We start from the raw sequence: 23,881 nt of genomic DNA on the forward strand, positions 1-23,881 counted from the left end.
CAAATGTATTTCATATGCTGTAAACCTAGTTCATAGTTGTTAGTTTCCTTTAATGCCAAACAGACACATACCAATCGTTGGTTAGAAGGCGATCGCCGAATTCGTCCTCGCTTTCTCCCGTGTCGCTGGCTGTTGTGTCGTTTTCGCTTGCATACGGTTCAAACCGATATGGCTCAATAGCTTCAGTTTCTTCTTCAATTTCGTTTTCGCTACCTGCCTCCACACTACAACCATCCGTTTCAATACATGCGTAATCTGTTGAATCGCTTAAGCCGCTGAAATCCGAGTCTGAATCCGAGCTAATGTCGCTATAGCTTGCTGTTCTATGCGCCATGTTTGTTTGTGTTGGCATCACTGTGTGACGTCACAGGAAAATGGACGGGTGTATATAACGATGGTTAAAATCAGGCACTTTGAAGCTTTTTTAAGGGATATTGCGTGATGGGTAAAATTTTTAAAATCCATCCATCCATTTTCTACCGCTTATTCCCTTTTGGGGTCGCGGGGGGCGCTGGAGCCTATCTCAGCTACAATCGGGCGGAAGGCGGGGTACACCCTGGACAAGTCGCCACCTCATCAATTTGAAAATTAAAATAAGCCACTGGGAACTGATTTTTAATGGTTTTAACCCTTCTGAAATTGTGATAATGTTCCCCTTTAAATTGCTAAATGCCAAATGGTTAGCGTGTGCGTGTCTATCATAATTTGCATATAAACACGCCCTTATTTCCCCAATATGCATATGTACCGTATTTTACGGACTATAAGTCGCAGTTTTTTTCATAGTTTGGCCGGGGGTGCGACTTATACTCAGGAGCGACTTATGTGTGAAATTATTAACACATTACCGTAAAATATCAAATAATATTATTTAGCTCATTCACGTAAGAGACTAGACGTATAAGATTTCATGGGATTTAGCGATTAGGAGTGACAGATTGTTTGGTAAACGTATAGCATGTTCTATATGTTATAGTTATTTGAATGACTCTTACCATAATATGTTACGTTAACATACCAGTTGGTTATTTATGCCTCATATAACGTACACTTATTCAGCCTGGTGTTGACTATTCTTTATTTATTTTAAATTGCCTTTCAAATGTCTATTCTTGGTGTTGGGTTTTATCAAATAAATTTCCCCAAAAAATGCGACTTATACTCCAGTGCGACTTATATATGTTTTTTCCTTCTTTATTATGCATTTTCGGCAGGTGCGACTTATACTCCGGAGCGACTTATACTCCGAAAAATACGGTAACCACCCTTAATTCTGTAATTTGCATAGGTAAACGCCCTTAATTCCCCATATAAGGGCACAATTCCGGCGGAAAAGCCGAACATCACACACACGGAGAAAACACAAACAGATTATAGAAGAGAAATTTGTATTATCCCGCGGGGGAAATACATAATGTCAAAACGTAAGTTTAAGAAAGGGGGGACTGCTGAGGTAGCCTAAAGCGTTCAAATAAATATTCGTCACTTCGGGCAAATACTGCAGGTCTACATGGTCGTGAAATATGCGCTCCCTCCCCAGGGCACGATCTGCGGCATCTTGCAGTAGCAGCAAAAGCATTGCCATTGTGTGAGTTGAGTCTTTTAAAGAGTCACCAATCACTAAATCAACGCCCCGTTACTTGATGATTGTGTGTGTGTGTGTGTGTGTGTGTGTGTGTGTGCATGCACCCACACGGTATTTTGAAATGTCTATATATTGCACATTTTGCTATATGTCTGTCTGTCTTATCTATCAATCTATCTATCTATCTATCTATCTAGCTATCTATCTATGATATTCATTTAACATTAGACAATAGAAGTAAGGGAACTTGTCACACTTAAGAACAAATAGGCCACCCTAAGAGTGCTCTGGAGCACTCGTAGATTTTGTTCTTACCTACGAACAAATCCCAGCTAAGAAAACATTGGTGAATACAAAAATCTCCTTAAAGGGGAACATTATCACAATTTCAGAAGGGTTAAAACCATTAAAAATCAGTTCCCAGTGGCTTATTTTATTTTTTGAAGTTTTTTTCAAAATTTTACCCATCACGCAATATCCCTAAAAAAAGCTTCAAAGTGCCTGATTTTAACCATCGTTATATACACCCGTCCACAGAGTGATGCCAACTCAAACAAACATGGCGGATAGAACAGCAAGGTATAGCGACATTAGCTCGGATTCAGACTCGGATTTCAGCGGCTTAAGCGATTCAACAGATTACGCATGTATTGAAACGGATGGTTGTAGTGTGGAGGCAGGTAGCGAAAACGAAATTGAAGAAGAAACTGAAGCTATTGAGCCATATCGGTTTGAACCGTATGCAAGCAAAACCGACGAAAACGACACGACAGCCAGCGACACGGGAGAAAGCGAGGACGAATTCGGCGATCGCCTTCTAACCAACGATTGGTATGTGTTTGTTTGGCATTAAAGGAAACTAACAACTATGAACTAGGTTTACAGCATATGAAATACATTTGGCAACAACATGCGCTTTGAGAGTGCAGACAGCCCAGTTTTCATCAATTAATATATTCTGTAGACATACCCTCATCCGCTCTCTTTTCCTGAAAGCTGATCTGTCCAGTCCAGTTGGAAATGCATCTGCTTTAAGTGTCGCAGGATATCCACACATTCTTGCCATCTCTGTCGTAGCATAGCTTTCGTCGGTAAAGTGTGCGGAACAAACGTCCAATTTCTTGCCACTTTCGCATCTTTGGGCCACTGGTGCAACTTGAATCCGTCCCTGTTCGTGTTGTTACACCCTCCGACAACACACCGAGGAGGCATGATGTCTCCAAGGTACGGAAAACAGTCGAAAAAAACGGAAAATAACAGAGCTACAGACTCGGTGTTTGTAATGTGTTTGAGAAAATGGCGGATTGATTCCCGATGTGACGTCACGTTGTGACGTCACGTTGTGACTTCATCGCTTCAAGAGCGAATAATAGAAAGGCGTTTAATTCATCCAAAATTCACCCACTTAGAGTTCGAAAATCGGTTAAAAAAATATATGGTCTTTTTTCTGCAACATCAAGGTATATATTGACGCTTACTGTCAGGTTTGTCACTGACGGTTTAGTTATGTTTTGAGTTTTTCCTCTGTGTGTGTGTAGTATTTCCTGTCAGCGCTCTTGTTTTGGTTCTGTTTCCTGTTTCTCCCTGAGTGCTGTGTCCCCTCAGCTGTGGCTGATTGGCACCTGGCCACACCTGGTGTCAATCAGCCAGCTGCTATTTATACCTGCCCTACCCTCCAGTCACTGCTGGATCATTGTCATCACTACCTGATTGTCATTGCCGATGTCATTGTAGTGTCTACTTGTCGCTGTCGTCATAGCGGTAAGCTGTTCCTTATAGCTATTTACGGTTGGTTTCTCCTAGCTTCTTGTTTTCCTGTTAGCCAGATCCTGTTAGCCGTTTGCTATTTCCAGATTTTCTGTTTTCTGGTTCCTGTTTCCATTTTGCCTGTTCCTAGTTTGTGTTTTTACTTTATTTCGAACATTAAATCATGTTTTCCCGTATAACGCCTTCCGCCTTCTCTGCATCTTGGGGTTCGCGTCCTACAAACTCTGACATAATGATCCAGCCGTGACTGGAGGGTAGGGCAGGTATAAATAGCAGCTGGCTGATTGACACCAGGTGTGGCCAGGTGCCAATCAGCCACAGCTGAGGGGACACAGCACTCAGGGAGAAACAGGAAACAGAACCAAAACAAGAGCGCTGACAGGAAATACTACACACACACAGAGGAAAAACTCAAAACATAACTAAACCGTCAGTGACAAACCTGACACTTACATAGGTCTGGTGATAATGTTCCCCTTTAAAAACTTTGTAAGTGGGCCTAAGAACAAAATTTGTTCTTAAGAACGGTTGCTGAATGGGGCCCATTGATCTTAGACTTGGTCTCAGTGTATCTACAAAGCCAGGATTAAACTTTAAGTCACGGTCTTTCTGGGATTGAACAAAAAACAACAACATGTAAACTCTTCTAGGTATCAAATACCTCCTTTGTCATTTCCACATATCAATCAGTGTGGCCTTGTGGTTAGAGTGTCCGCCCTGAGATCGGTAGGTTGTGAGTTCAAACCAAAGACTATAAAAATGGGACCCGTTACCTCCCTGCTTGGCACTCAGCATCAAGGGTTAAATCACCAAAATGATTCCCGAGCGCAGCCACTGCTGCTGCTCACTACTCCCCTCACCTCCCAGGGGGTGGAACAAGGGGATGGGTCAAATGCAGAGAGTAATTTCACCACACTTAGTGTGTGTGTGACTATCAGTGGTACTTTAACTTTAACTTAATCCAGAGCTAACTCAACAAACCATAAGAAACGGAGGTAAAAACTATTCAAAAGGGTTAAGTTCACTTTTCTTGTGTTTGACAGAGATATTATGGGGGAGTAAGGGTGCCAAATAACGACGTGTTCGAAGCATAAGACATATGAGGGTTGAGGAGGAGGAGCCACCGTCACCCTTTACTGTGTACTTCTTGCTTGGCCCCGGTATAAACCGTTTGCTTGCCTAATAGAATTGCTATTGTGACATCCAGTGGACACATTTAGAACAGCAGTTTTATTTTGTTTAAAAAAAAAAAAAAAAAAAAAAAGCATTTTCTTTGTTGTTCCCAAACCTTACGTTTGACACCCCTGCTGTAGCCTAAAAAAGTCATACTAATCATAAACAGAGGCATCCAAACGTTTGTGGATCACTTCCCAAACATGTCCGCTCCAGATTTTATCCACAGAAACGTACCTAATGTTCCTGGTTTACATAAACTGGAGCACTGCAGGCTGCAGAAGTCTTGATTTATGTAGCGGAAGAGTGAGTGCTAATCTACTCAATGGACAAACAAGGCTGTGGGACAGCAAGCAGAGGAGTTGAGAAAAGAGCAATAGAAAGGAGAAATTGCGTATTCTGTGCATTGTGCTGCAGGCCCACCACAGTGTGTGGGTGTGCATATATGTTCCCGTTGTGTTTGCGGAGCACGTTCAAGGACAAAAAAAAAATGTCTCTCTGACATAAGGAACCGTCTCACACCACACTCGACGGTTCCCAAAACGAGCCACGTCTGACTAATCCGACCGGGGTCGCGCACAGTTCAGCTGTAATAGTAAAATTTGCAAACGTTTCAGACAGTCTTTACCACCGCTTGGGGAAGATCATCAGCGGATTCTTTTGTGGTTTGTGCTGAGAGCTTTAATAGGGAGACCTTGTTCTCAGAGTTTTCACGGACATAAAAAGTAACTGCACACCGCCTTTGCCTGAAAACTCGTACGGCGTTTTGCGGCACATAAGACAAAGCCCACATTATTAATATTCTTTTTCCAAACCACCTATCCTAGTCAAGGTCAAACACATAATCACTCACAGGCACAACACAAATATGTTTTGACCCGAATATAAGACCCATCCTGGATACAAGACGACCCCTTGTTTTCGAGACGCATTTTTAGAAAGACTTCATTGATCACCACTATCTAAAAATCTGTTATTCTCGGTCATCATGGTTGCATCTCACCAGGTCACAGAGATGTGTGAACGACAGCAAGAAAAGCCTTGACTCGCTTGGGGAGAAGTTGTTCACTGTTACTTGGTTGTTTGCTTGTATACATCTCTAGACCCTGAATAGACCTATTTCAGACTTTTTTCTTATATTAGAGCAGTGGTTCTTAACCTGGGTTCGATCAAACCCTAGTGGTTCAGTGAGTCGGGCTCAGGGGTTCGGCGGAGGTCAAGACACACCCGACTCATCGTGTAAATAAAAACTTCTCCCTATCGGCGTTTTACGGATACGGCAACAGCAGAAGTCAGACTGATTTGCAGGTGTGTAATTTGTTGTGAGTTTATGCACTGTGTTGGTTTTGTTCTTTGAACAAGGTGATGTTCATGCACGGTTCATTTTGTGCACCAGTAAAAAAACATGATAACACTTTAGTATGGGGAACATATTCACCATTAATTAGTGGCTTATTAACATGCAAATTAGTAACATATTGGCTCTTAACTAGTCATTATTAAGTACTTATTAATGCCTTAATCGGCAAGGCCTTATTATAACCCTAACCCTCTAAGCCTAACCCTAACCAAATAACTCTAAATTAATCAATCAATCAATCAATCATCCATCCATCTTCTTCCGCTTATCCGAGGTCGGGTCGCGGGGGCAGCAGCTTAAGCAGGGAAGCCCAGACTTCCCTCTCCCCAGCCACTTCGTCCAGCTCTTCCTGTGGGACCCCGAGGCGTTCCCAGGCCAGCCGGGAGACATAGTCTTCCCAACGTGTCCTGGGTCTTCCCCGCGGCCTCCTACCGGTGGGACGTGCCCTAAACACCTCCCTAGGGAGGCGTTCGGGTGGCATCCTGACCAGATGCCCGAACCACCTCATCTGGCTCCTCTCGATGTGGAGGAGCAGCGGCTTTACTTTGAGCTCCCCCCGGATAGCAGAGCTTCTCACCCTATCTCTAAGGGAGAGCCCCGCCACCCGGCGGAGGAAACTCATTTCGGCCGCTTGTACCCGTGATCTTGTCCTTTCGGTCATAACCCAAAGCTCATGACCATAGGTGAGGATGGGAACGTAGATCGACCGGTAAATTGAGAGCTTTGCCTTCCGGCTCAACTCCTTCTTCACCACAACGGATCGATACAGCGTCCGCATTACTGAAGACGCCGCACCGATCCGCCTGTCGATCTCACGATCCACTCTTCCCCCACTCGTGAACAAGACTCCGAGGTACTTGAACTCCTCCACTTGGGGCAAGATCTCCTCCCCAACCCGGAGATGGCACTCCACCCTTTTCCGGGCGAGAACCATGGACTCGGACTTGGAGGTGCTGATTCTCATCCCAGTCGCTTCACACTCAGCTGCGAACCGATCCAGTGAGAGCTGAAGATCCTGGCCAGATGAAGCCATCAGGACCACATCATCTGCAAAAAGCAGAGACCTAATCCTGCAGCCACCAAACCAGATCCCCTCAACGCCTTGACTGCGCCTAGAAATTCTGTCCATAAAAGTTATGAACAGAATCGGTGTCAAAGGGCAGCCTTGGCGGAGTCCAACCCTCACTGGAAACGTGTCCGACTTACTACCGGCAATGCGGACCAAGCTCTGGCACTGATCATACAGGGAGCGGACTGCCACAATCAGACAGTCCGATACCCCGTACTCTCTGAGCACTCCCCACAGGACTTCCCGAGGGACACGGTCGAATGCCTTCTCCAAGTCCACAAAACACATGTAGACTGGTTGGGCAAACTCCCATGCACCCTCAAGGACCCTGCCGAGAGTATAGAGCTGGTCCACAGTTCCACGACCAGGACGAAAACCACACTGTTCCTCCTGAATCCGAGGTTCGACTATCCGGCGTAGCCTCCTCTCCAGTACACCTGAATAGACCTTACCGGGAAGGCTGAGGAGTGTGATCCCACGATAGTTAGAACACACCCTCCGGTTCCCCTTCTTAAAGAGAGGAACCACCACCCCGGTCTGCCAATCCAGAGGTACCGCCCCCGATGTCCACGCGATGCTGCAGAGTCTTGTCAACCAATCAATCAATGTTTATTTATATAGCCCTAAATCACAAGTGTCTCAAAGGGCTGCACAAGTCACAACGACATCCTCGGTACAGAGCCCACATAAATTAAGTCTTTGTTACTTAGAATATGTTCCCCTAGTGTCCAAAAAACTCAAAATTAAGTCTTTGTTACTTAGAATATGTTCCCCTAGTGTCCAAAAAACTCTAAATTAAGTCTTTGTTACTTAGAATATGTTCCCCTAGTGTCCAAAAAACTCAAAATTAAGTCTTTGTTACTTAGAATATGTTTCCCATACTAAAGTGTTACCAAAAACATATAACTTTGTCTTGAATTTGAAAAAAAACCCAACATTTTATTTTTCACTAAAGAAGGGTTCGGTGAATGCGCTTATGAAACTGGTGGGGTTCGGTACCTCCAACAAGGTTAAGAACCACTGTATTAGAGTCAATACGGAAAAGCAAGGTTTTAATCTCGTGTTGTCAATTAAATTAAATAAAAAAATCGGGTTAATCACACTTTTGAATGTTTATTAATCGCAATAAACACAGTATAGTCAGCCACTGCTTGTTGTCGATGAACTAGTAGCATTCTTGCTGGCAGATAACTCATGAAGGTGTTTTGCTTTTAAATGGCATTTAAACATGAGGTAAAAGTTTTGTCTCAAGTCCCATCGTATTGTATTTTGTATGTATGTATGTTTTGGGTTTTGAAGATTACAATCCTGCCTTTCACGGTTAAGGTAAAGGAGCATTAAAAATTATTTTAATAATTAACTTAAAAATGAATGCAGTTGAGATAAGTTTCATATGGATGGATATACACTACAGGCCAAAAGTTTGGACACACCTTTTCCTCATTCAATGCGTTTTCTTTATTGTCATGACTATTTACATTGTAGATTGTCACTGAAGGCATCACAACTATGAATGAACACATGTGGAGTTATGTACTTCACAAAAATAGGTGAAATAACTGAAAACATGTTTTATATTCTAGTTTCTTCAAAATAGCCACCCTTTGCTCTGATTACTGCTTTGCACACTCTGGGCATTCTCTTGATGAGCTTCAAAAGGGAGTCACCTGAAATGGTTTTCACTTCACAGGTGTGCCTTATCAGGGTTGATTAGTGACGTGTGACGTCAGCGAGTCCACTCAGTAGTCTGGGTTTGAGCCGTTTTTGATAGCTTGGAAGGCAGATACAGTTTTTCGGCTCTGACGCGAAGCTCTTTTAAATCTTTCACTGGTTTGTGTTACCTCTGCTTAATAAATAGATTGAATGTGCTTCCATGGCTGTGTCACACCGCGGTGAGGGAAGTCTTGTCTTGGTTTTTTCTGTCTTGTGATTTACATGTTTTATTTTGAAAAGCAACTCCTCTTGTTTCAGATCACGGGTCCTTCCTCTTGTGTCACCAGTCTGACGTCATTCCTGACCCTTGATTGTTTCCACCTGTTTCCCATTACCCTCATGTTCTTTATAAGCCCAAGCCTCCCCTTGTTCTGTGCCAGATTGTCTCGAGCTTTCGTGCCTGTCTTGCGTTCCATGTTCATGTTCATGTCCATGCCTTGCCTTGTCCCACGTCTACGTCCTTGCTTCCAGAATATCCCACGCTGTAATTTTGATTTAACTTTTTTCCTCCCTCAGAGCGACTTTTGTTATTCTACCTTTTTCTCCCGCAGTGGTGAGTTATAATCTTTCCTTAAAGATTTTTTCCTCAAAGTTTGTTGAGTGATTTTTTGTTTAATTGTTGTTAAGTTTTATAGTCTTTATTTTCTTCCTCCTGTTGGAGCGTTTTTTGTTAAAGTTTTTTGATAACAGATACGGTGCTAATTATATCGTCCTTATTTTTGTATTCCTCCTTTTTGGAGTGATTTTCGTTTTTTTCCCTTTTGGAACATTTTGTCGATAGTATTTTTGTATTTCATAGTAATTGAATTTACTCGGCTCTGGAGGCTTAAAGAGTATTTCAAAATAAAAGCTTTATTTGGAATCACCTCTCTGCATCTGAGTCCCTTCCTCTGTCCAAGCCTGACAGGCTGTATGTTCTTGTCAACAAACATGGTATTGTTTGGATGGCAAGTGTGTCACTTCTATCATTGATTTGTTGTTCAATATTCCCACCGACCCTCGTAGTTCATGGCGCGCAGTGCAGTTTGTGTCAAGTGGGGGTGAAAAAAACGTCTTTTACTGACCAGTTCCTTCAACTAAGATCTAGTTTCATCTGTGTTGGAACACAGAGTGTGTGAGGATACACACTGCTGTCAGCGCGAGTGATCAATTGGTTCGATTTGGTTTTGGTTTAAATGTACTTTAAACATGTTATAAAGATGGGTGAAAATTTTACTCTAGTTTTATAAAATTTGGATGCATTCATTTTAGGAGCAAAATCCCTTTTCGCACGTGTGACAGTTTTTTTTAGACAGCACGGTCTATTTTTAGATGCATTTACGGGTAAATTTATCACACCGTTCAGCACTGTATTGGGATATACTGTATATTTTTGTCCATATCCAAAAGAGTAAAATATGTTCAAATAACACCACAGATTCTACGGTAGGTATTAGAGTTGTACGGTGTACTGGTACTGGTATAGTATCGCGGTACTAATGAATAAAAAAACGGTACTATACTCTGTTTGAAAAGTACCGGTTTCCGGGCATGACGGCGCGTCGTCACGTCCTGAAATTGCTGGTTTTGCAAGCAGAGAAGCATGTTCGGCAGCGCACAATCACAGAGTACTTACAAGCAGACACGGTGTGTAGACAGAAAAGTGAGAACGGAAGCATTTTGGCCTAAAAACTAAAGATAAAGGTGAAACTATAACACTGAAACGCCCTCAGGCAGAGGTGCTTTAAGACATGGCTAGCTAGCTAGCGGCAAACGTCCATTCGCAGTGTTTTAGCTACTTCTAAATCACTAATCCTCGCCTCCATGGAGACGAATAAAGTACGTTTCTTACAAGTATCATCCCTGCAGGACAAGGAATGTAAACAAATGCCATGGGTGGATCTACACTTAACAGCCACTGTAATGATACCAAGTACAATAGCGTATCTAGTCCATACTACTATGATTACATCGATATTTTATATCGTCACAAAATCTTTTTTCCTTATTATGTTTATAAACTCAGGAAATAAGTCCCTGGACACATGAGGACTTTGAATATGTCCAATGTATGATCCTGTAACTACTTGGTACCTACATTTGTGGTATCATCCAAAACTAATGTAAAGCATCCAAATAACAGAAGAATGAGTGATTATTACATTTTAACAGAAGTGTAGATAGAACATGTTGAAACGTAAATGACCAGATATTAACAGTAAATGAACAAGTGGATGAATAATCCATTTTTACAGCTTGTCCCTCAACATTTTTACAAAATAATAGAACGATAATTGACACAATATGTTTCTGCATACGTCAGCAGATTAATTAGGAGCCTTTGTTTGTTTACTTACTACTAAAAGACAGAGTTGTCTCGTATGTTCACTATTTTATTTAGGGACAAAATTGCAATAAGAAACATATGTTTAATGTACCCTAAGATTTTTTCTTAAAATAAAGTCAATGATGCAATTTTTTGTGGTCCCCCTTATTTAGAAAAGTACCGAAAAGTACAGAAAATTATTGAAATACATTTTGGTACCGGTACTAAAATATTGGTGTCGGGACAACCCTAGTAGGAATAATGGCCAGGTGTCCAAATATGATATTGCAAAATCATCTAGGGCAGTTCTAAGGCATTCGACCGTGTCCCTCGGGAAGTCCTGTGGGGAGTGCTCAGAGAGTATGGGGTATCGGACTGTCTGATTGTGGCGGTCCGCTCCCTGTATGCTCAGTGCCAGAGCTTGGTCCGCATTGCCGGCAGTAAGTCGGACACGTTTCCAGTGAGGGTTGGACTCCGCCAAGGCTGCCCTTTGTCACCGATTCTGTTCATAACTTTTATGGACAGAATTTCTAGGCGCAGTCAAGGCGTTGAGGGGATCTGGTTTGGTGGCTGCAGGATTAGGTCTCTGCTTTTTGCAGATGATGTGGTCTTGATGGCTTCATCTGGCCAGGATCTTCAGCTCTCACTGGAGTGTGAAGCGACTGGGATGAGAATCAGCACCTCCATGTCCGAGTCTATGGTTCTCGCCCGGAAAAGGGTGGAGTGCCATCTCCGGGTTGGGGAGGAGATCTTGCCCCAAGTGGAGGAGTTCAAGTACCTCTGAGTCTTGTTCACGAGTGAGGGAAGAGTGGATCGTAAGATCGACAGGCGGATCGGTGCGGCGTCTTCAGTAATGCGGACGCTGTATAGATCCGTTGTGGTGAAGAAGGAGCTGAGCCGGAAGGCAAAGCTCTCAATTTACCGGTCGATCTACGTTCCCATCCTCACCTATGGTCATGAGCTTTGGGTTATGACCGAAAGGACAAGATCACGGGTACAAGCGGCTGAAATGAGTTTCCTCCGCCGGGTGGCGGGGCTCTCCCTTAGAGATAGGGTGAGCAGCTCTGCCATCCGGGGGGAGCTCAAAGTAAAGCCGCTGCTCCTCCACATCGAGAGGAGCCAGATGAAGTGGTTCGGGCATCTGGTCAGGATGCCACCCGAACGCCTCCCTAGGGAGGTGTTTAGGGCACGTCCGACCGGTAGGAGGCCGCGGGGAAGACCCAGGACACGTTGGGAAGACTATGTCTCCCGGCTGGCCTAGGAACGCCTCGGGGTCCCACAGGAAGAGCTGGACGAAGTGGCTGGGGAGAGGGAAGTCTGGGCTTCCCTGCTTAGGCTGCTGCCCCCGCGACCCGACCTCGGATAAGCGGAAGAAGATGGCATCTAGGGCAGTCCTCAGTTCTTATTTCAAGTGTTTGCTTTTTGTGGCTGTCTTCATGAACGAAAAAAAGTTGAATTAAATTCCACCTGACATACATAAGCTGTTTAAAGTCACACACTGACAAGAAGAAGAATCACACAAAGTGCGCTGGGATGAAAGTGGGTCAAATCAAATGGAAATAAAACTTCATTAATCCACTAAGTAGCTGCTCAAATCGATTCTAGGAGACTCTTGACGAAGAATTACAGGCCAACAGAGATTGGACCCAAAGTCTATGGAGGGTCACTTTCAGGTCTGTGCCCTTTGTGATCATCTGATTGGACTGGATGGCGTTCAGAGGGAGGGCCAATATCATAGACAGAGCGGAGCTGATATTTTGGAATCACTGGGTCAGTTGGTCAGAGACATCACTGGACGTCTACGCAGCCAAAGCACTCTCACTGGCGCTCCTGAGGAATAGCCCATCATTGCCAAATGCAGCTGTGGCTACACTATCGCCTCTGCAATACCCACATCCACAGTGATGATACAGGAATGCGCCCCTCTGAGAGTTGCACACACACAGAGCTGATACAGAGAGCAGGCACCTAGAGACTGTCGCTGAGTTTAAACCCAATTACCAGTACACTCTATCGAATTAAACCAATGTTTTAATTAGGATTTCAACAGTGGGGAAGCAGGAGGGATAATAACATTAATTTGTTCAACAGGGAGGGTCTTGTAGACGACTTAGCTCTGCTATTCTTTTTATTGACTTTACGTGGAGTGTTTAAATGGACTGGTGCATTTTGGTTTGGTTTGGTATTATATGGGGTAGTGTTGTCCCGATACCAAAATTATTTCGATACTTTTCTAAAGAAAGGGGACCAGAAAAAATGTCATTATTGGTTTTATTTTAACAAAAAATCTTAAGGTACATTAAACATGTTTCTTATTGCAAATTCGTCCATAAAAAAAATTGTGAACATACAAGACAACTTTTTTATTCGTATGTAAGCAAACAAAGGCTCCTAATTTAGCTGCTGACATATGCAGTAACATATTGTGTCATTTTCCATTCTATTATTTTGTCAACATTATTAAGGACAAGTGGTAAAAAATTAATTATTAATCTACTTGTTCATTTACTGTTAATATCTGCTTATTTTCTGTTTTAACATGTTCTATCTACACTTCTGTTACAATGTAATAATCACTTACCGTATTTTCCGCACTATTAGCCGCACCTAAAAACCACAAATTTACTCAAAAGCTGACAGTGCGGCTTATAACCCGGTGCGCTTTATATATGGATTAATATTAAGATTCATTTTCATAAAGTTTAGGTCTCGCAACTACGGTAAACAGCCGCCATCTTTTTTCCCCATAGAAGAGGAAGCGCTTCTTCTTCTACTGTAAGCAACCACCCGCCCCCGTAGAAGAAGAAGAAGCGCGCGGATATTACGTTTCATTTCCTTTGTGTGTTTACATCTGTAAAGACCACAAAATGGCTCCTACTAAGCGACAGGTTTCCGGTTCATGAAAAGACGCAATCTCTCCATCCGCACACGGACTACTATTTCACAGCAACTACCTAAAGACTTTCAAGAAAAGCTGGCTACTTTCCGTGCATATTGTAAAAACAAGATAGCTGAAAAAAAGATCCGGCCAGAGAACATTATCAACATGGACGAGGTTCCACTGACTTTTTATATTCCTGTGAACCGCACTGTGGATACAACGGGAGCACGTACGGTGAATATTCGCACCACAGGGAATGAGAAGTCATCCTTCACTGTGGTTCTAGCTTGCCATGCTAATGGCCAGAAACTTCCACCCATGGTGATATTCAAAAGGAAGACCTTGCCAAAAGAGACTTTTCCAGCCGGCGTCATCATAAAAGCTAACTCGAAGGGATGGATGGATGAAGAAAAGATGAGCGAGTGGTTAAGGGAAGTTTACGCGAAGAGGCCGGGTGGCTTTTTTCACGCAGCTCCGTCCATGTTGATATACGACTCCATGCGCGCCCACATCACGCTGGTTTTTAATATATTATTAAAGTTTGACTGACCTATCTGACTGTTTTTTTGACATTCCCTTTAGCGCAGTTAGATGCGGCTTATAACACGGGGCGGCTTATAGGTGGACAAAGTTTTGAAATATGCCGTTCATTGAAGGCGCGGCTTATAACCCAGGGCGGCTTATGGTGCGGAAAATACGGTATTCTTCTGTTGTTTGATACTTTACATTAGTTTTGGATGATACCACAAATTTGGGTATCAATCAGATACCAGGTCGTTACAGGATCATACATTGGTCATATTCAAAGTCCTCATGTGTCCAGGGACATATTTCCTGAGTTTATAAACATAATATCAATCAATCAATGTTTATTTATATAGCCCTAAATCACAAGTGTCTCAAAGGGCTGCACAAGCCACAACGACATCCTCGGTACAAAGCCCACATAAGGGCAAGGAAAAACTCACCCCAGTGGGACGTCGATGTGAATGACTATGAGAAACCTTGGAGAGGACCGCATATGTGGGTAACCCCCCCCCTCTAGGGGAGACCGAAAGCAATGGATGTCGAGTGGGATATAAATTTAAAAAAAAACGAAAGAAGATGTTGTGATGCCAAAAAACATCGACGTAATCATAGTAGTGTCGACTAGACCGGTACTTTTCAGAGGCAGTATAGTACCGTATATATCAGAGGTCGGGAACCTTTTTGGCTGAGAGAGCCATGAAAGCCAAATATTTTAAAATGTATTTCCGTGAGAGCCATATAATATTTTTTAACACTGAATACAACTAAATGCGTGCATTTTTAAGTAAGACCAACATTTTTAGAGTATAACAAGTCTCTTATTCTTTTTAATATTGTTATTCTGAAGCTAACCAATAATAAATCAAATACTTCTTACCATTAATGCGACTTCTTGAACAGGTGCGGTAGAAAACAGATGGATGGATTAAAATGCATGAGAATGTTTTATATTTTGAACGTTATTTTTAACACTGTGATTACCGGTGAATTATTCATTACTTATCGTGTTAAGCAATGTCAGATAAGATTTATCTGAGAACCAGATGCAGTCATCAAAAGAGCCACATCTGGCTCGAGAGCCATAGGTTCCCTACCCCTGGTTTATATGATTCATTAGTATCGCGGTACTATACTAATACCGGTATACCGTACAACTCTAAAACAGAGATGTACCAATCTGATACTGATTTGGAAACCTTCCATTGTGGTATCAGTCACAGTAGTATAAAGGGTGGAGCCAGATGCACTGCAGTCGAGTCTGATTGAAACAGAAATGGAAAGACCACAAACAAATCCCATCTTTTCATGTAACAGAACAGCCTGATGCCAGGAATAGAGAACACAAACAAGCTAGATGTCCTCCATTGTTGTCCTTCATTCACAGTTCCTTGTTGTTGAAATCAATGTGCATTTCCTTTTGCTTGATGATAACACGGCTAATACTGCTGCGGTGAAAGATGTTCAGATCCAAGCCTCAGAAAAAGCGAGTACATCTGCTGGAACATCAAGAATTGTCCAATTATATGAACAGAAAGATACTGACAGTCCAACTGGCTTGAGAAAAATAACTGCAGAAAGTAAGGAAGAAAGTATAAGCAAAGTTTCGATTGAACTTTAAGCAAAGATCTTTAAATAAGCGATACAATTGACCGCTACCTAAACCACTGAGAAGCTTGACCATATTTCAATCAATCAATCAATCAAAGCTTATTTATATACCCCTTAATCACAAGTGTCTCAAAGGGCTGATTTTTAACTTGCAGCAAAGTAAACAAAGACTGAGTACAGCACAGCACAGTAACATTATCCTGACAGGTGGTACAAACTACATGGATCCAATTCTAATCCAGTTATACATCTTATTTTTAATGAGATAGGCTCCAGCGCCCCCCGCAACCCTGAAGGGAATAAGCGGTAGAAAATGGATGGCTGGAAGGTTTCTTTCCATTCCATTACTGTATACATTCAACTGTTACACAGAAGCAGAGGTGGGTAGTAACGCGCTACATTTACTCCGTTACATCTACTTGAGTAACTTTTGGGATAAATTGTACTTCTAAGAGTAGTTTTAATGCAACTTACTTTTACTTTTACTTGAGTATATTTATAGAGAAGAAATGCTACTTTTACTCCGTTACTTTTATCTACATTCAGCTCGCTACTAATTTTTATCGATCTGTTAATGCACGCTTTGTTTGTTTTGGTCTGTCAGACAGACCTTCAAAGTGCCTGCCTTACTGGTGACGTTTCACTCCGTTCCACCAATAAAATGCAGTCACTAGTGACGTTTGACTCCGTTCCACCAATCAGATGCAGTCACTGGTGACGTTGGACCAATCAAACAGAGCCAGGCGGTCACATGACCTGACTTAAACAAGTTGAAAAACTTATTGGGGTGTTACCATTTAGTGGTCAATTGTACGGAATATGTACTGTACTGTGCAATCTACTAATACAAGTTTCAATCAATCAAAAGTGTGAAGGAAAAAAGACACTTTTTTATTTCAAACGTACATCCCGTCACAAGGCTAAAGACTGACTGCACAGTTCCTGTCTTCACAATAAAAGTGCCGCTCCATCGCGCCTGCGCTTTCAAAATAAGAGTCTCCGAAAGCCAGCGCAAACAAGCTAGCAAGCTACGGAATTTGCCGCCAATGTATTTCTTGTAAAGTGTGTGAAAACGAATATGGAAGCTGGACAAATAAGATACCAAAAACCAACCACTTTCATGTGGTATTAGAGAGAAAGGAGGAACTTTTTTTCTCCTGCATTTGAAAACGTGGACGTTAAGCACTGCTGTCTGATTACAATCAATGCAAGTCATCAGAATCAGGTAATACACCAACTTATATTCTTGTCAACATGAAAGAAAGGAATCTATATGTGTTAAACATGCATGTATATTCATTAAAACACCTTTAACATGTAAACAAAAACGGCAAAATAAATAAATATAAATGATATACTGTATATATCAATGTATGTGTATATATATATATATATATATATATATGATATGTGTGTGTATGTTACTCATCAGTTACTCAGTACTTGAGTAGTTTTTTCACAACATACTTTTTACTTTTACTCAAGTAAATATTTGGGTGACTACTCATTACTTTTACTTGAGTAATAAATCTCTAAAGTAACAGTACTCTTACTTGAGTACAATTTCTGGCTACTCTACCCACCTCTGCACAGAAGTGACAATTCTGTCGGCCAATCAACAGACTGGAACTAATCTACTGCAGGTAGGGATGTCCGATAATGGCTTTTTGCCGATATCCGATATTCCGATATTGTCCAACTCTTTAATTACCGATACCGATATCAACCGATACCGATATCAACCGATGTATACAGTCGTGGAATTAACACATTATCATGCCTAATTTGGACAACCAGGTGTGGTGAAGATAAGGTACTTTTAAAAAAAATTCATAAAATAAAATAGGATAAATAAATTAAAAACATTTTCTTGAATAAAAAAGAAAGAAAAACAATATAAAAACAGTTACATAGAAACTAGTAATTAATGAAAATGAGTAAAATTAACTGTTAAAGGTTAGTACTATTAGTGGACCAGCAGCACGCACAATCATGTGTGCTTACGGACTGTATCCCTTGCAGACTGTATTGATATATATTGATATATAATGTAGGAACCACAATATTAATAACAGAAAGAAACAACCCTTTTGTGTGAATGAGTGTAAATGGGGGAGGAAGGTTTTTTGGGTTGGTGCACTAATTGTAAGTGTATCTTGTGTTTTTTATGTTGATTTAATTAAAAAAAAACACACAAAAAATGATACGATAATAAAAAAAACGATACCGATAATTTCCGGTATTACATTTTAACGCATTTATCGGCCGATAATATCGGCAGACCGATATTATCGGACATCTCTAATTGCAGGGTTATTTAATCCGGACCGAGAGTGACAACAAAGTTTATTTACATTAATTTAGTTCAGTTCAAAAAACTTCCTAAAAACACTAGAGCACTGTCAATACAGCAGTGGTTCCCAAACTATTTTCCACTGAGTACCACCTCAGAAAACAAGTACCACCAACCAACGTTAAAATACAGTAGCATAGTAGGCTTATGTATTCATTAAAACCAAGGCAGCGCACAATCACGGAGTACTTACAAGCAGACAAGGTGTGTAGACAGAAAAGGGAGAACGGACGCATTTTGGCTTAAAAACTAACGATAAAGGTGAAGTTATAACACTGAAACACGCTCAGGAAGAGGTGCTTTAAGACATGGCTAGCTAGCTAGCCGCGAACATCCATCCGTAGTCTGCAGTGTTTTAGCTACTTCTAAATCACTAATCCTCGCCTCCATGGCGGCAAATGATGTATGTTTCTTACAAGTATCATCCCTGCAGGACGAGGAATAGCTAAACATGCTTCACTACACACCGTAGCTCCGTAGGAGGATACGATAGCTAACTGCTAACAGCAAGCTAGCACCCCTGAATGTAAACAAATGCCATGGGTGGATCCACACCTAACATCCACTCAGTGGCCTAGTGGTTAGAGTGTCCGTCCTGAGATCGGTAGGTTGGGAGTTCAAATCCCGGCCGAGTCATACCAAAGACTATAAAAAAATGGGACCCATTACCTCCCTGCTTGGCACTCAGCATCAAGGGTTGGAATTGGGGGTTAAATCACCAAAATGATTACCGGGCGCAGCCACCGCTGCTGCCCACTGCTCCCCTCACCTCCCAGGGGGTGATCAAGGGTGATGGGTCAAATGCAGAGAATAATCTCGCCACACCTAGTGTGTGTGTGACAATCATTGGTACTTTAACTTTAACTTTAACTTTAATGATACCAAGTACAATAGCGTATCTAGTCCATACTACTATGATTACATCGATATTTTTTATCGTCACAAAAACACCTAATTATGTCTATAAACTCAGGAAATATGTCCCTGAACCCATGAGGACTTTGAATATGACCAATTTATGATCCTGTAACTACTTGGTATCGGATCGATACCTAAATTTGTGGTATCATCCAAAACTAATGTAAAGTATCAAACAACAGAAGAATAAGTGATAATTACATTTTAACAGAAGTGTAGATAGAACATGCTAAAAGAGACAGTAAGCAGATATTAATAGTAAATGAACAAGTGGATTAATAATTCATTTTTACAGCTTGTCCCTCATAATTTTGACAAAATAGACATTATAAACAAAGAGAGGTAGCTAACAGAAGCAGTCGGACAAATAAAAAAAAAACTTGAGACTTCCCGCGGGCCGGATTTTGGACGTTGGCGGGCTGTATTTTGGGGACTACTGCCCTAAACCAGTGGTCCCCAACCGTTTTGCAGCTGCGGACCGGTCAACGCTTGAAAATTTGTGGACCGGGGGGGGGGGGGGGGGGGCTATTTTTTTGTCATAAAGAAATACAATCATGTGTGCTTACGGACTGTATCCCTTGCAGACTGTATTGATATATATTGATATATAATGTAGGAACCACAATATTAATAACAGAAAGAAACAACCCTTTTGTGTGAATGAGTGTAAATGGGGGAGGGAGTTTTATTTGGGTTGGTGCACTAATTGTAAGTGTATCTTGTGTTTTTTATGTTGATTTAATTAAAAAAACATAACAAAACAAAAAAAACTTTATTTTTATTTTATTTTTTTCTTGTGCGGCCCGGTACCAATCAATCCACTGCCCTAAACCATGACTGCTGGTAAAGGTAGAGAAGATGAGCTGAGATAACTGCCAAGATTGTGGCGGAACCCAATTATGTTTGTACGATAGTTTAAATCAGGGGTGTCAAATTCCTTATAGATCAGGGGCCACATGGAGAAAAATCTACTCCCAAGTGGACCGGACTGGTAAAATCACGACACGATAACTTAAAAATAGAGCTGTCCGATATGTAATATCAGAAATTACCGGTATCTTTTTTTAAATTATCGGTATCGTTTTTTTTAGTTTAAAAAAAAAAATTAAATCAACATAAAAAACACAAGATACACTTACAATTAGTGCACTAACCCAAAAAACCTCCCTCCCCCATTCACACTCATTAACACAAAAGGGTTGTTTCTTTCTGTTATTAATATTCTGGATCCTACATTATATATCAATATATATCAATACAGTCTGCAAGGGATACAGTCCGTAAGCACACATGATTGTGCGTGCTGCTGGTCCACTAATAGTACTAACCTTTAGCAGTTAATTTTACTCATTTTCATTAATTACTAGTTTCTATGTAACTGTTTTTATATTGTTTTACTTTCTTTTTTATTCAAGAAAATGTTTTTAATTTATTTATCTTATTTTATTTTATTTTTTTAAAAAAGGACCTTATCTTCACCATACCTGGTTGTCCAAATTAGGCATAATAATGTGTTAATTCCATGACTGTATACATCAGTATCGGTTGTTATCGGTATCGGTTGATATCGGTATCGGTAATTAAAGAGTTGGACAATATCGGAAGATCGGATATCGGCAAAAAGCCATTATCGGACATCCCTACTTAAAAATAAAGACAACTTCAGATTGTTTTCTTTGTTTGAAAATAGAACAATGCACAAATGTACAAATCATAATGTTGTTGTTGGTTTTTTTACACTTACATGTTGTGGTTAATCATTAATTTGTGGTTATTTATATTTTCTGAATAAATGATGTGATTATGTTCATCAGTCAACTCATTGGTGTTAATTTTCAATATATCAAGATAAAAAATTGGTATCAAAATCAAATTACTGGATGTTTTTTATGTAGTTTGATCATTTTCCTTGACTGATGCACAAACATTTATCTGGTTTATCTTGTACATATGTAGCATTATCTACAAAGATACAAATAATTGCTATTACGACATCTAGTGGACACATTTAGAACAACTGTTTCATTCATTCAACATTTCACGAACATTTTTATACTAAGCAAACTCATCCCGCGGCCCGGATAAATCCTGTTCGCGGGCCTAATCCGGCCCCTTTGACACCCCTGGTTTAAAAAAATACGGTTGAACAAAAAAATGTGTTCAAGGATAGTTATTAGCCAAGAAGCAACAAGTTCATATGAGCAGGTCCAGTGCTTTTTTTTAATTAATATATTTGTCATTTAGCATTGCAAGTGTTAAATAGAAGATGACAGACATGCACCATGGACTGAAGGACACAGATGTTTGGCCTTCATTGAATGCCCTTGTTTCCAATTGAAATCACTGAAATCAACATGTTTCTTCTCTCTTTCTCTGTCTCCTCCCCGTTGTCTCGGCACTCAGCAGCAGATGGCGTGCCAGTCCAGAAGGATGGGGAGCAGGTAAGATCTTAACTTACGTTTTACCAGAACTTTACCCACAAGCGAGGACAAGCCGAGGAACCAACATGGCTGACTTGACGTAGTCGCTTGGTGAGCTGCGGTGTGCACAGGCAGCTCACCCGCACCCTGACTGGAGCTCTGGGTCGGTCGCGCTCGTATATTAGGGCAGTGTTTTTCAACCACTGTGCTGCGGCACACGTGACATACAGTCTGGTGTATCGTGCGAGATTATGCAATTTCACCTATCCATCCATTTTCTACCGCTTGTCCCTTTTGGGGTCGCGGGGGGTGCTGAAGCCTATCTCAGCTGCATTCGGGCGGAAGTTCACGTAATTGGGTTAAAAATATTTTTTGCACACCAGTAATTATAATTCGCAATTAATGTGCCGTTGTTGAGTGTCTGTACAGCGCAGGTAGCTAATTGCTTTGTAGATGTCGGAAACATGTCGTGTGAGACGACGATGGTTTGTCATGATCACAACATGCAGAGGCAGTGTATGGCGTCACATTAGTGCCAAAAATCCGAGCGCATAAAAACTGTTATCGCGCGCTGATTCTCCACTTCGTGCGCACCGCGACACCCTTTTGCGCGTGCGTGGTGCCTTTTTGCGCGCGCACTAGAGATGCGCGGATAGGCAATTATTTCATCCGCAACCGCATCAGAAAGTCGTCAACCATCCGCCATCCACCCGATCTAACATTTAATCAGAACCGCATCCGCCCGCACCCGCCCGCACCCGCCCGTTGTTATATATCTAATATAGACGATGTGAGGTTATAAAGCTTTTGCCTGTTAAAGAAAGGAGACTGATCCAATGCAGAACAGACATTCGCGTGCCACGCTGTCACGGCCCAGACGCACACTAGTGCGCAATCATATGGGAGCCGCGCTGAGCGCACCTCCAAGCGCATCTCGCTGCCGGCGACGGCCGAGTATGGGCCCGACGCTCCAGCGCCATCCATTTTCAGGGCTAGTTGATTGGGCAGGTGGGTTGTTACACACTCCTTAGCGGGTTCCGACTTCCATGGCCACCGTCCTGCTGTCTATATCAACCAGGGTGAGCCCCTCCCCTTTCGTGAGCGCACTGCGCGCGGAGTGAACCCTGTTACGCGCCCCCGGCAACAGGGGTGGCCGGCAGGTAAGCTGCGCGGGCGGAGCGCGCGGAGTGACCCCTGTTACAAGCCCCCGGCCACAGGGGTGGCGGGCAGGTAAGCTGCTTACCTGCTGCGCGTGACGCCGGCCGCGGCGAAGGCGGACGAGGCGGGGTGTCGGTGCGGTGGGCGCGGTGGTGACCCTGGACGTGCGCCGGGCCCTTCTCGCGGATCGCCTCAGCTACGGCTCCCGGTGGGGCCTTCTCGGGGGAAGGGGCCTCGGTCCCGGACCCCGGCGAGGCGTCCCTTCTCCGCTCCGTAAAAGTGTCCATCTCTTTTTTTTTTCTTTTCTGTTGTGGCATATGCTGCAGGTGCCTGCTCGTTTTCCGTACGTGGGTAACAACATTTAACTATGTATATATATTTCCGAATTGGTTTAACTGCCACCCGCCTGAATCTATTTAAAATCTTCTTTTTTTTTTATTTCAACCGCCCGACCCGACCTGCGGATAAAATCTAATTTTTTTTTATTTCATCCGCGGACTCCGCGGTTGTGCTCGCAAACCACGCATCTCTAGCGCGCACTGTGCCTTTCTGTGCGCGCGTGGTGCCTTTCTGCACGCGCGCGACGCCTTTCTGCGCGCTCTCTGTGTACTCCTGGCATCTTTCCTCGCGCTGTCATGTTTCTTTTTGGCACTTTGTTGGCGGGTATGCTTAGACGGCCCCTTCTTTCTGATTGGCTGTGAGCATTTTTCATATGACCAATCATTCTCCAGTGTAGCAAAGTTGTAGCCATCTTACCTCGGACATCTAGCCTCAATCATTACATTGATGTCAATGGTACATGTACTAATTAAATTACCATAACTTGCTCGATTTTCGACCAATTTACAAACGGTTTGCCTTGTTACAAATCTTATTACATGTAGATATGACATAGGATGCTGTACCTGTTGAAATGACCTCTTTCGCTTTAAAAAAAAAAAAAAAAAAGACTTAATTGTGCAACATAGTTGTGTAGGGTCAGTGTTAGTCAGTTCTCTGATTATTTTAAACTGTTTCAGAATACATTATTAAAAGCTATTTTT

The 23,881-nt window shown here is 42.1% G+C and overlaps 1 protein-coding gene and 1 long non-coding RNA gene across 11 annotated transcripts in view; one reads left to right on the forward strand and one right to left on the reverse strand.

The window, feature by feature from the left end:
- The window catches only part of LOC140678737 (uncharacterized), a 116,548-nt gene that overhangs the window by 42,754 nt on the left and 49,913 nt on the right, over positions 1-23,881 (reverse strand). The gene's annotated exons all lie outside the window — the stretch shown is intronic.
- The window catches only part of fam131bb (family with sequence similarity 131 member Bb), a 102,938-nt gene that overhangs the window by 28,991 nt on the left and 50,066 nt on the right, over positions 1-23,881 (forward strand). For 5 of the 10 annotated variants that reach the window (XM_061948269.2, XM_061948319.2, XM_061948255.2 and 2 more), the window contains exon 2: positions 21,664-21,701. The exons of 2 other annotated variants lie outside the window; for them this stretch is intronic. In XM_061948269.2, coding sequence (XP_061804253.1) covers positions 21,664-21,701 — 38 coding nt within the window. The remainder of the gene's footprint in view (positions 1-21,663; positions 21,702-23,881) is intronic. 3 more of the 10 variants (XM_061948261.2, XM_061948328.2, XM_061948287.2) reach the window with 1 other exon arrangement.

This window comes from Nerophis lumbriciformis, linkage group LG04 (genome assembly GCF_033978685.3).
Source record: "Nerophis lumbriciformis linkage group LG04, RoL_Nlum_v2.1, whole genome shotgun sequence".
Taxonomy (NCBI): Eukaryota; Metazoa; Chordata; class Actinopteri; order Syngnathiformes; family Syngnathidae; genus Nerophis; species Nerophis lumbriciformis.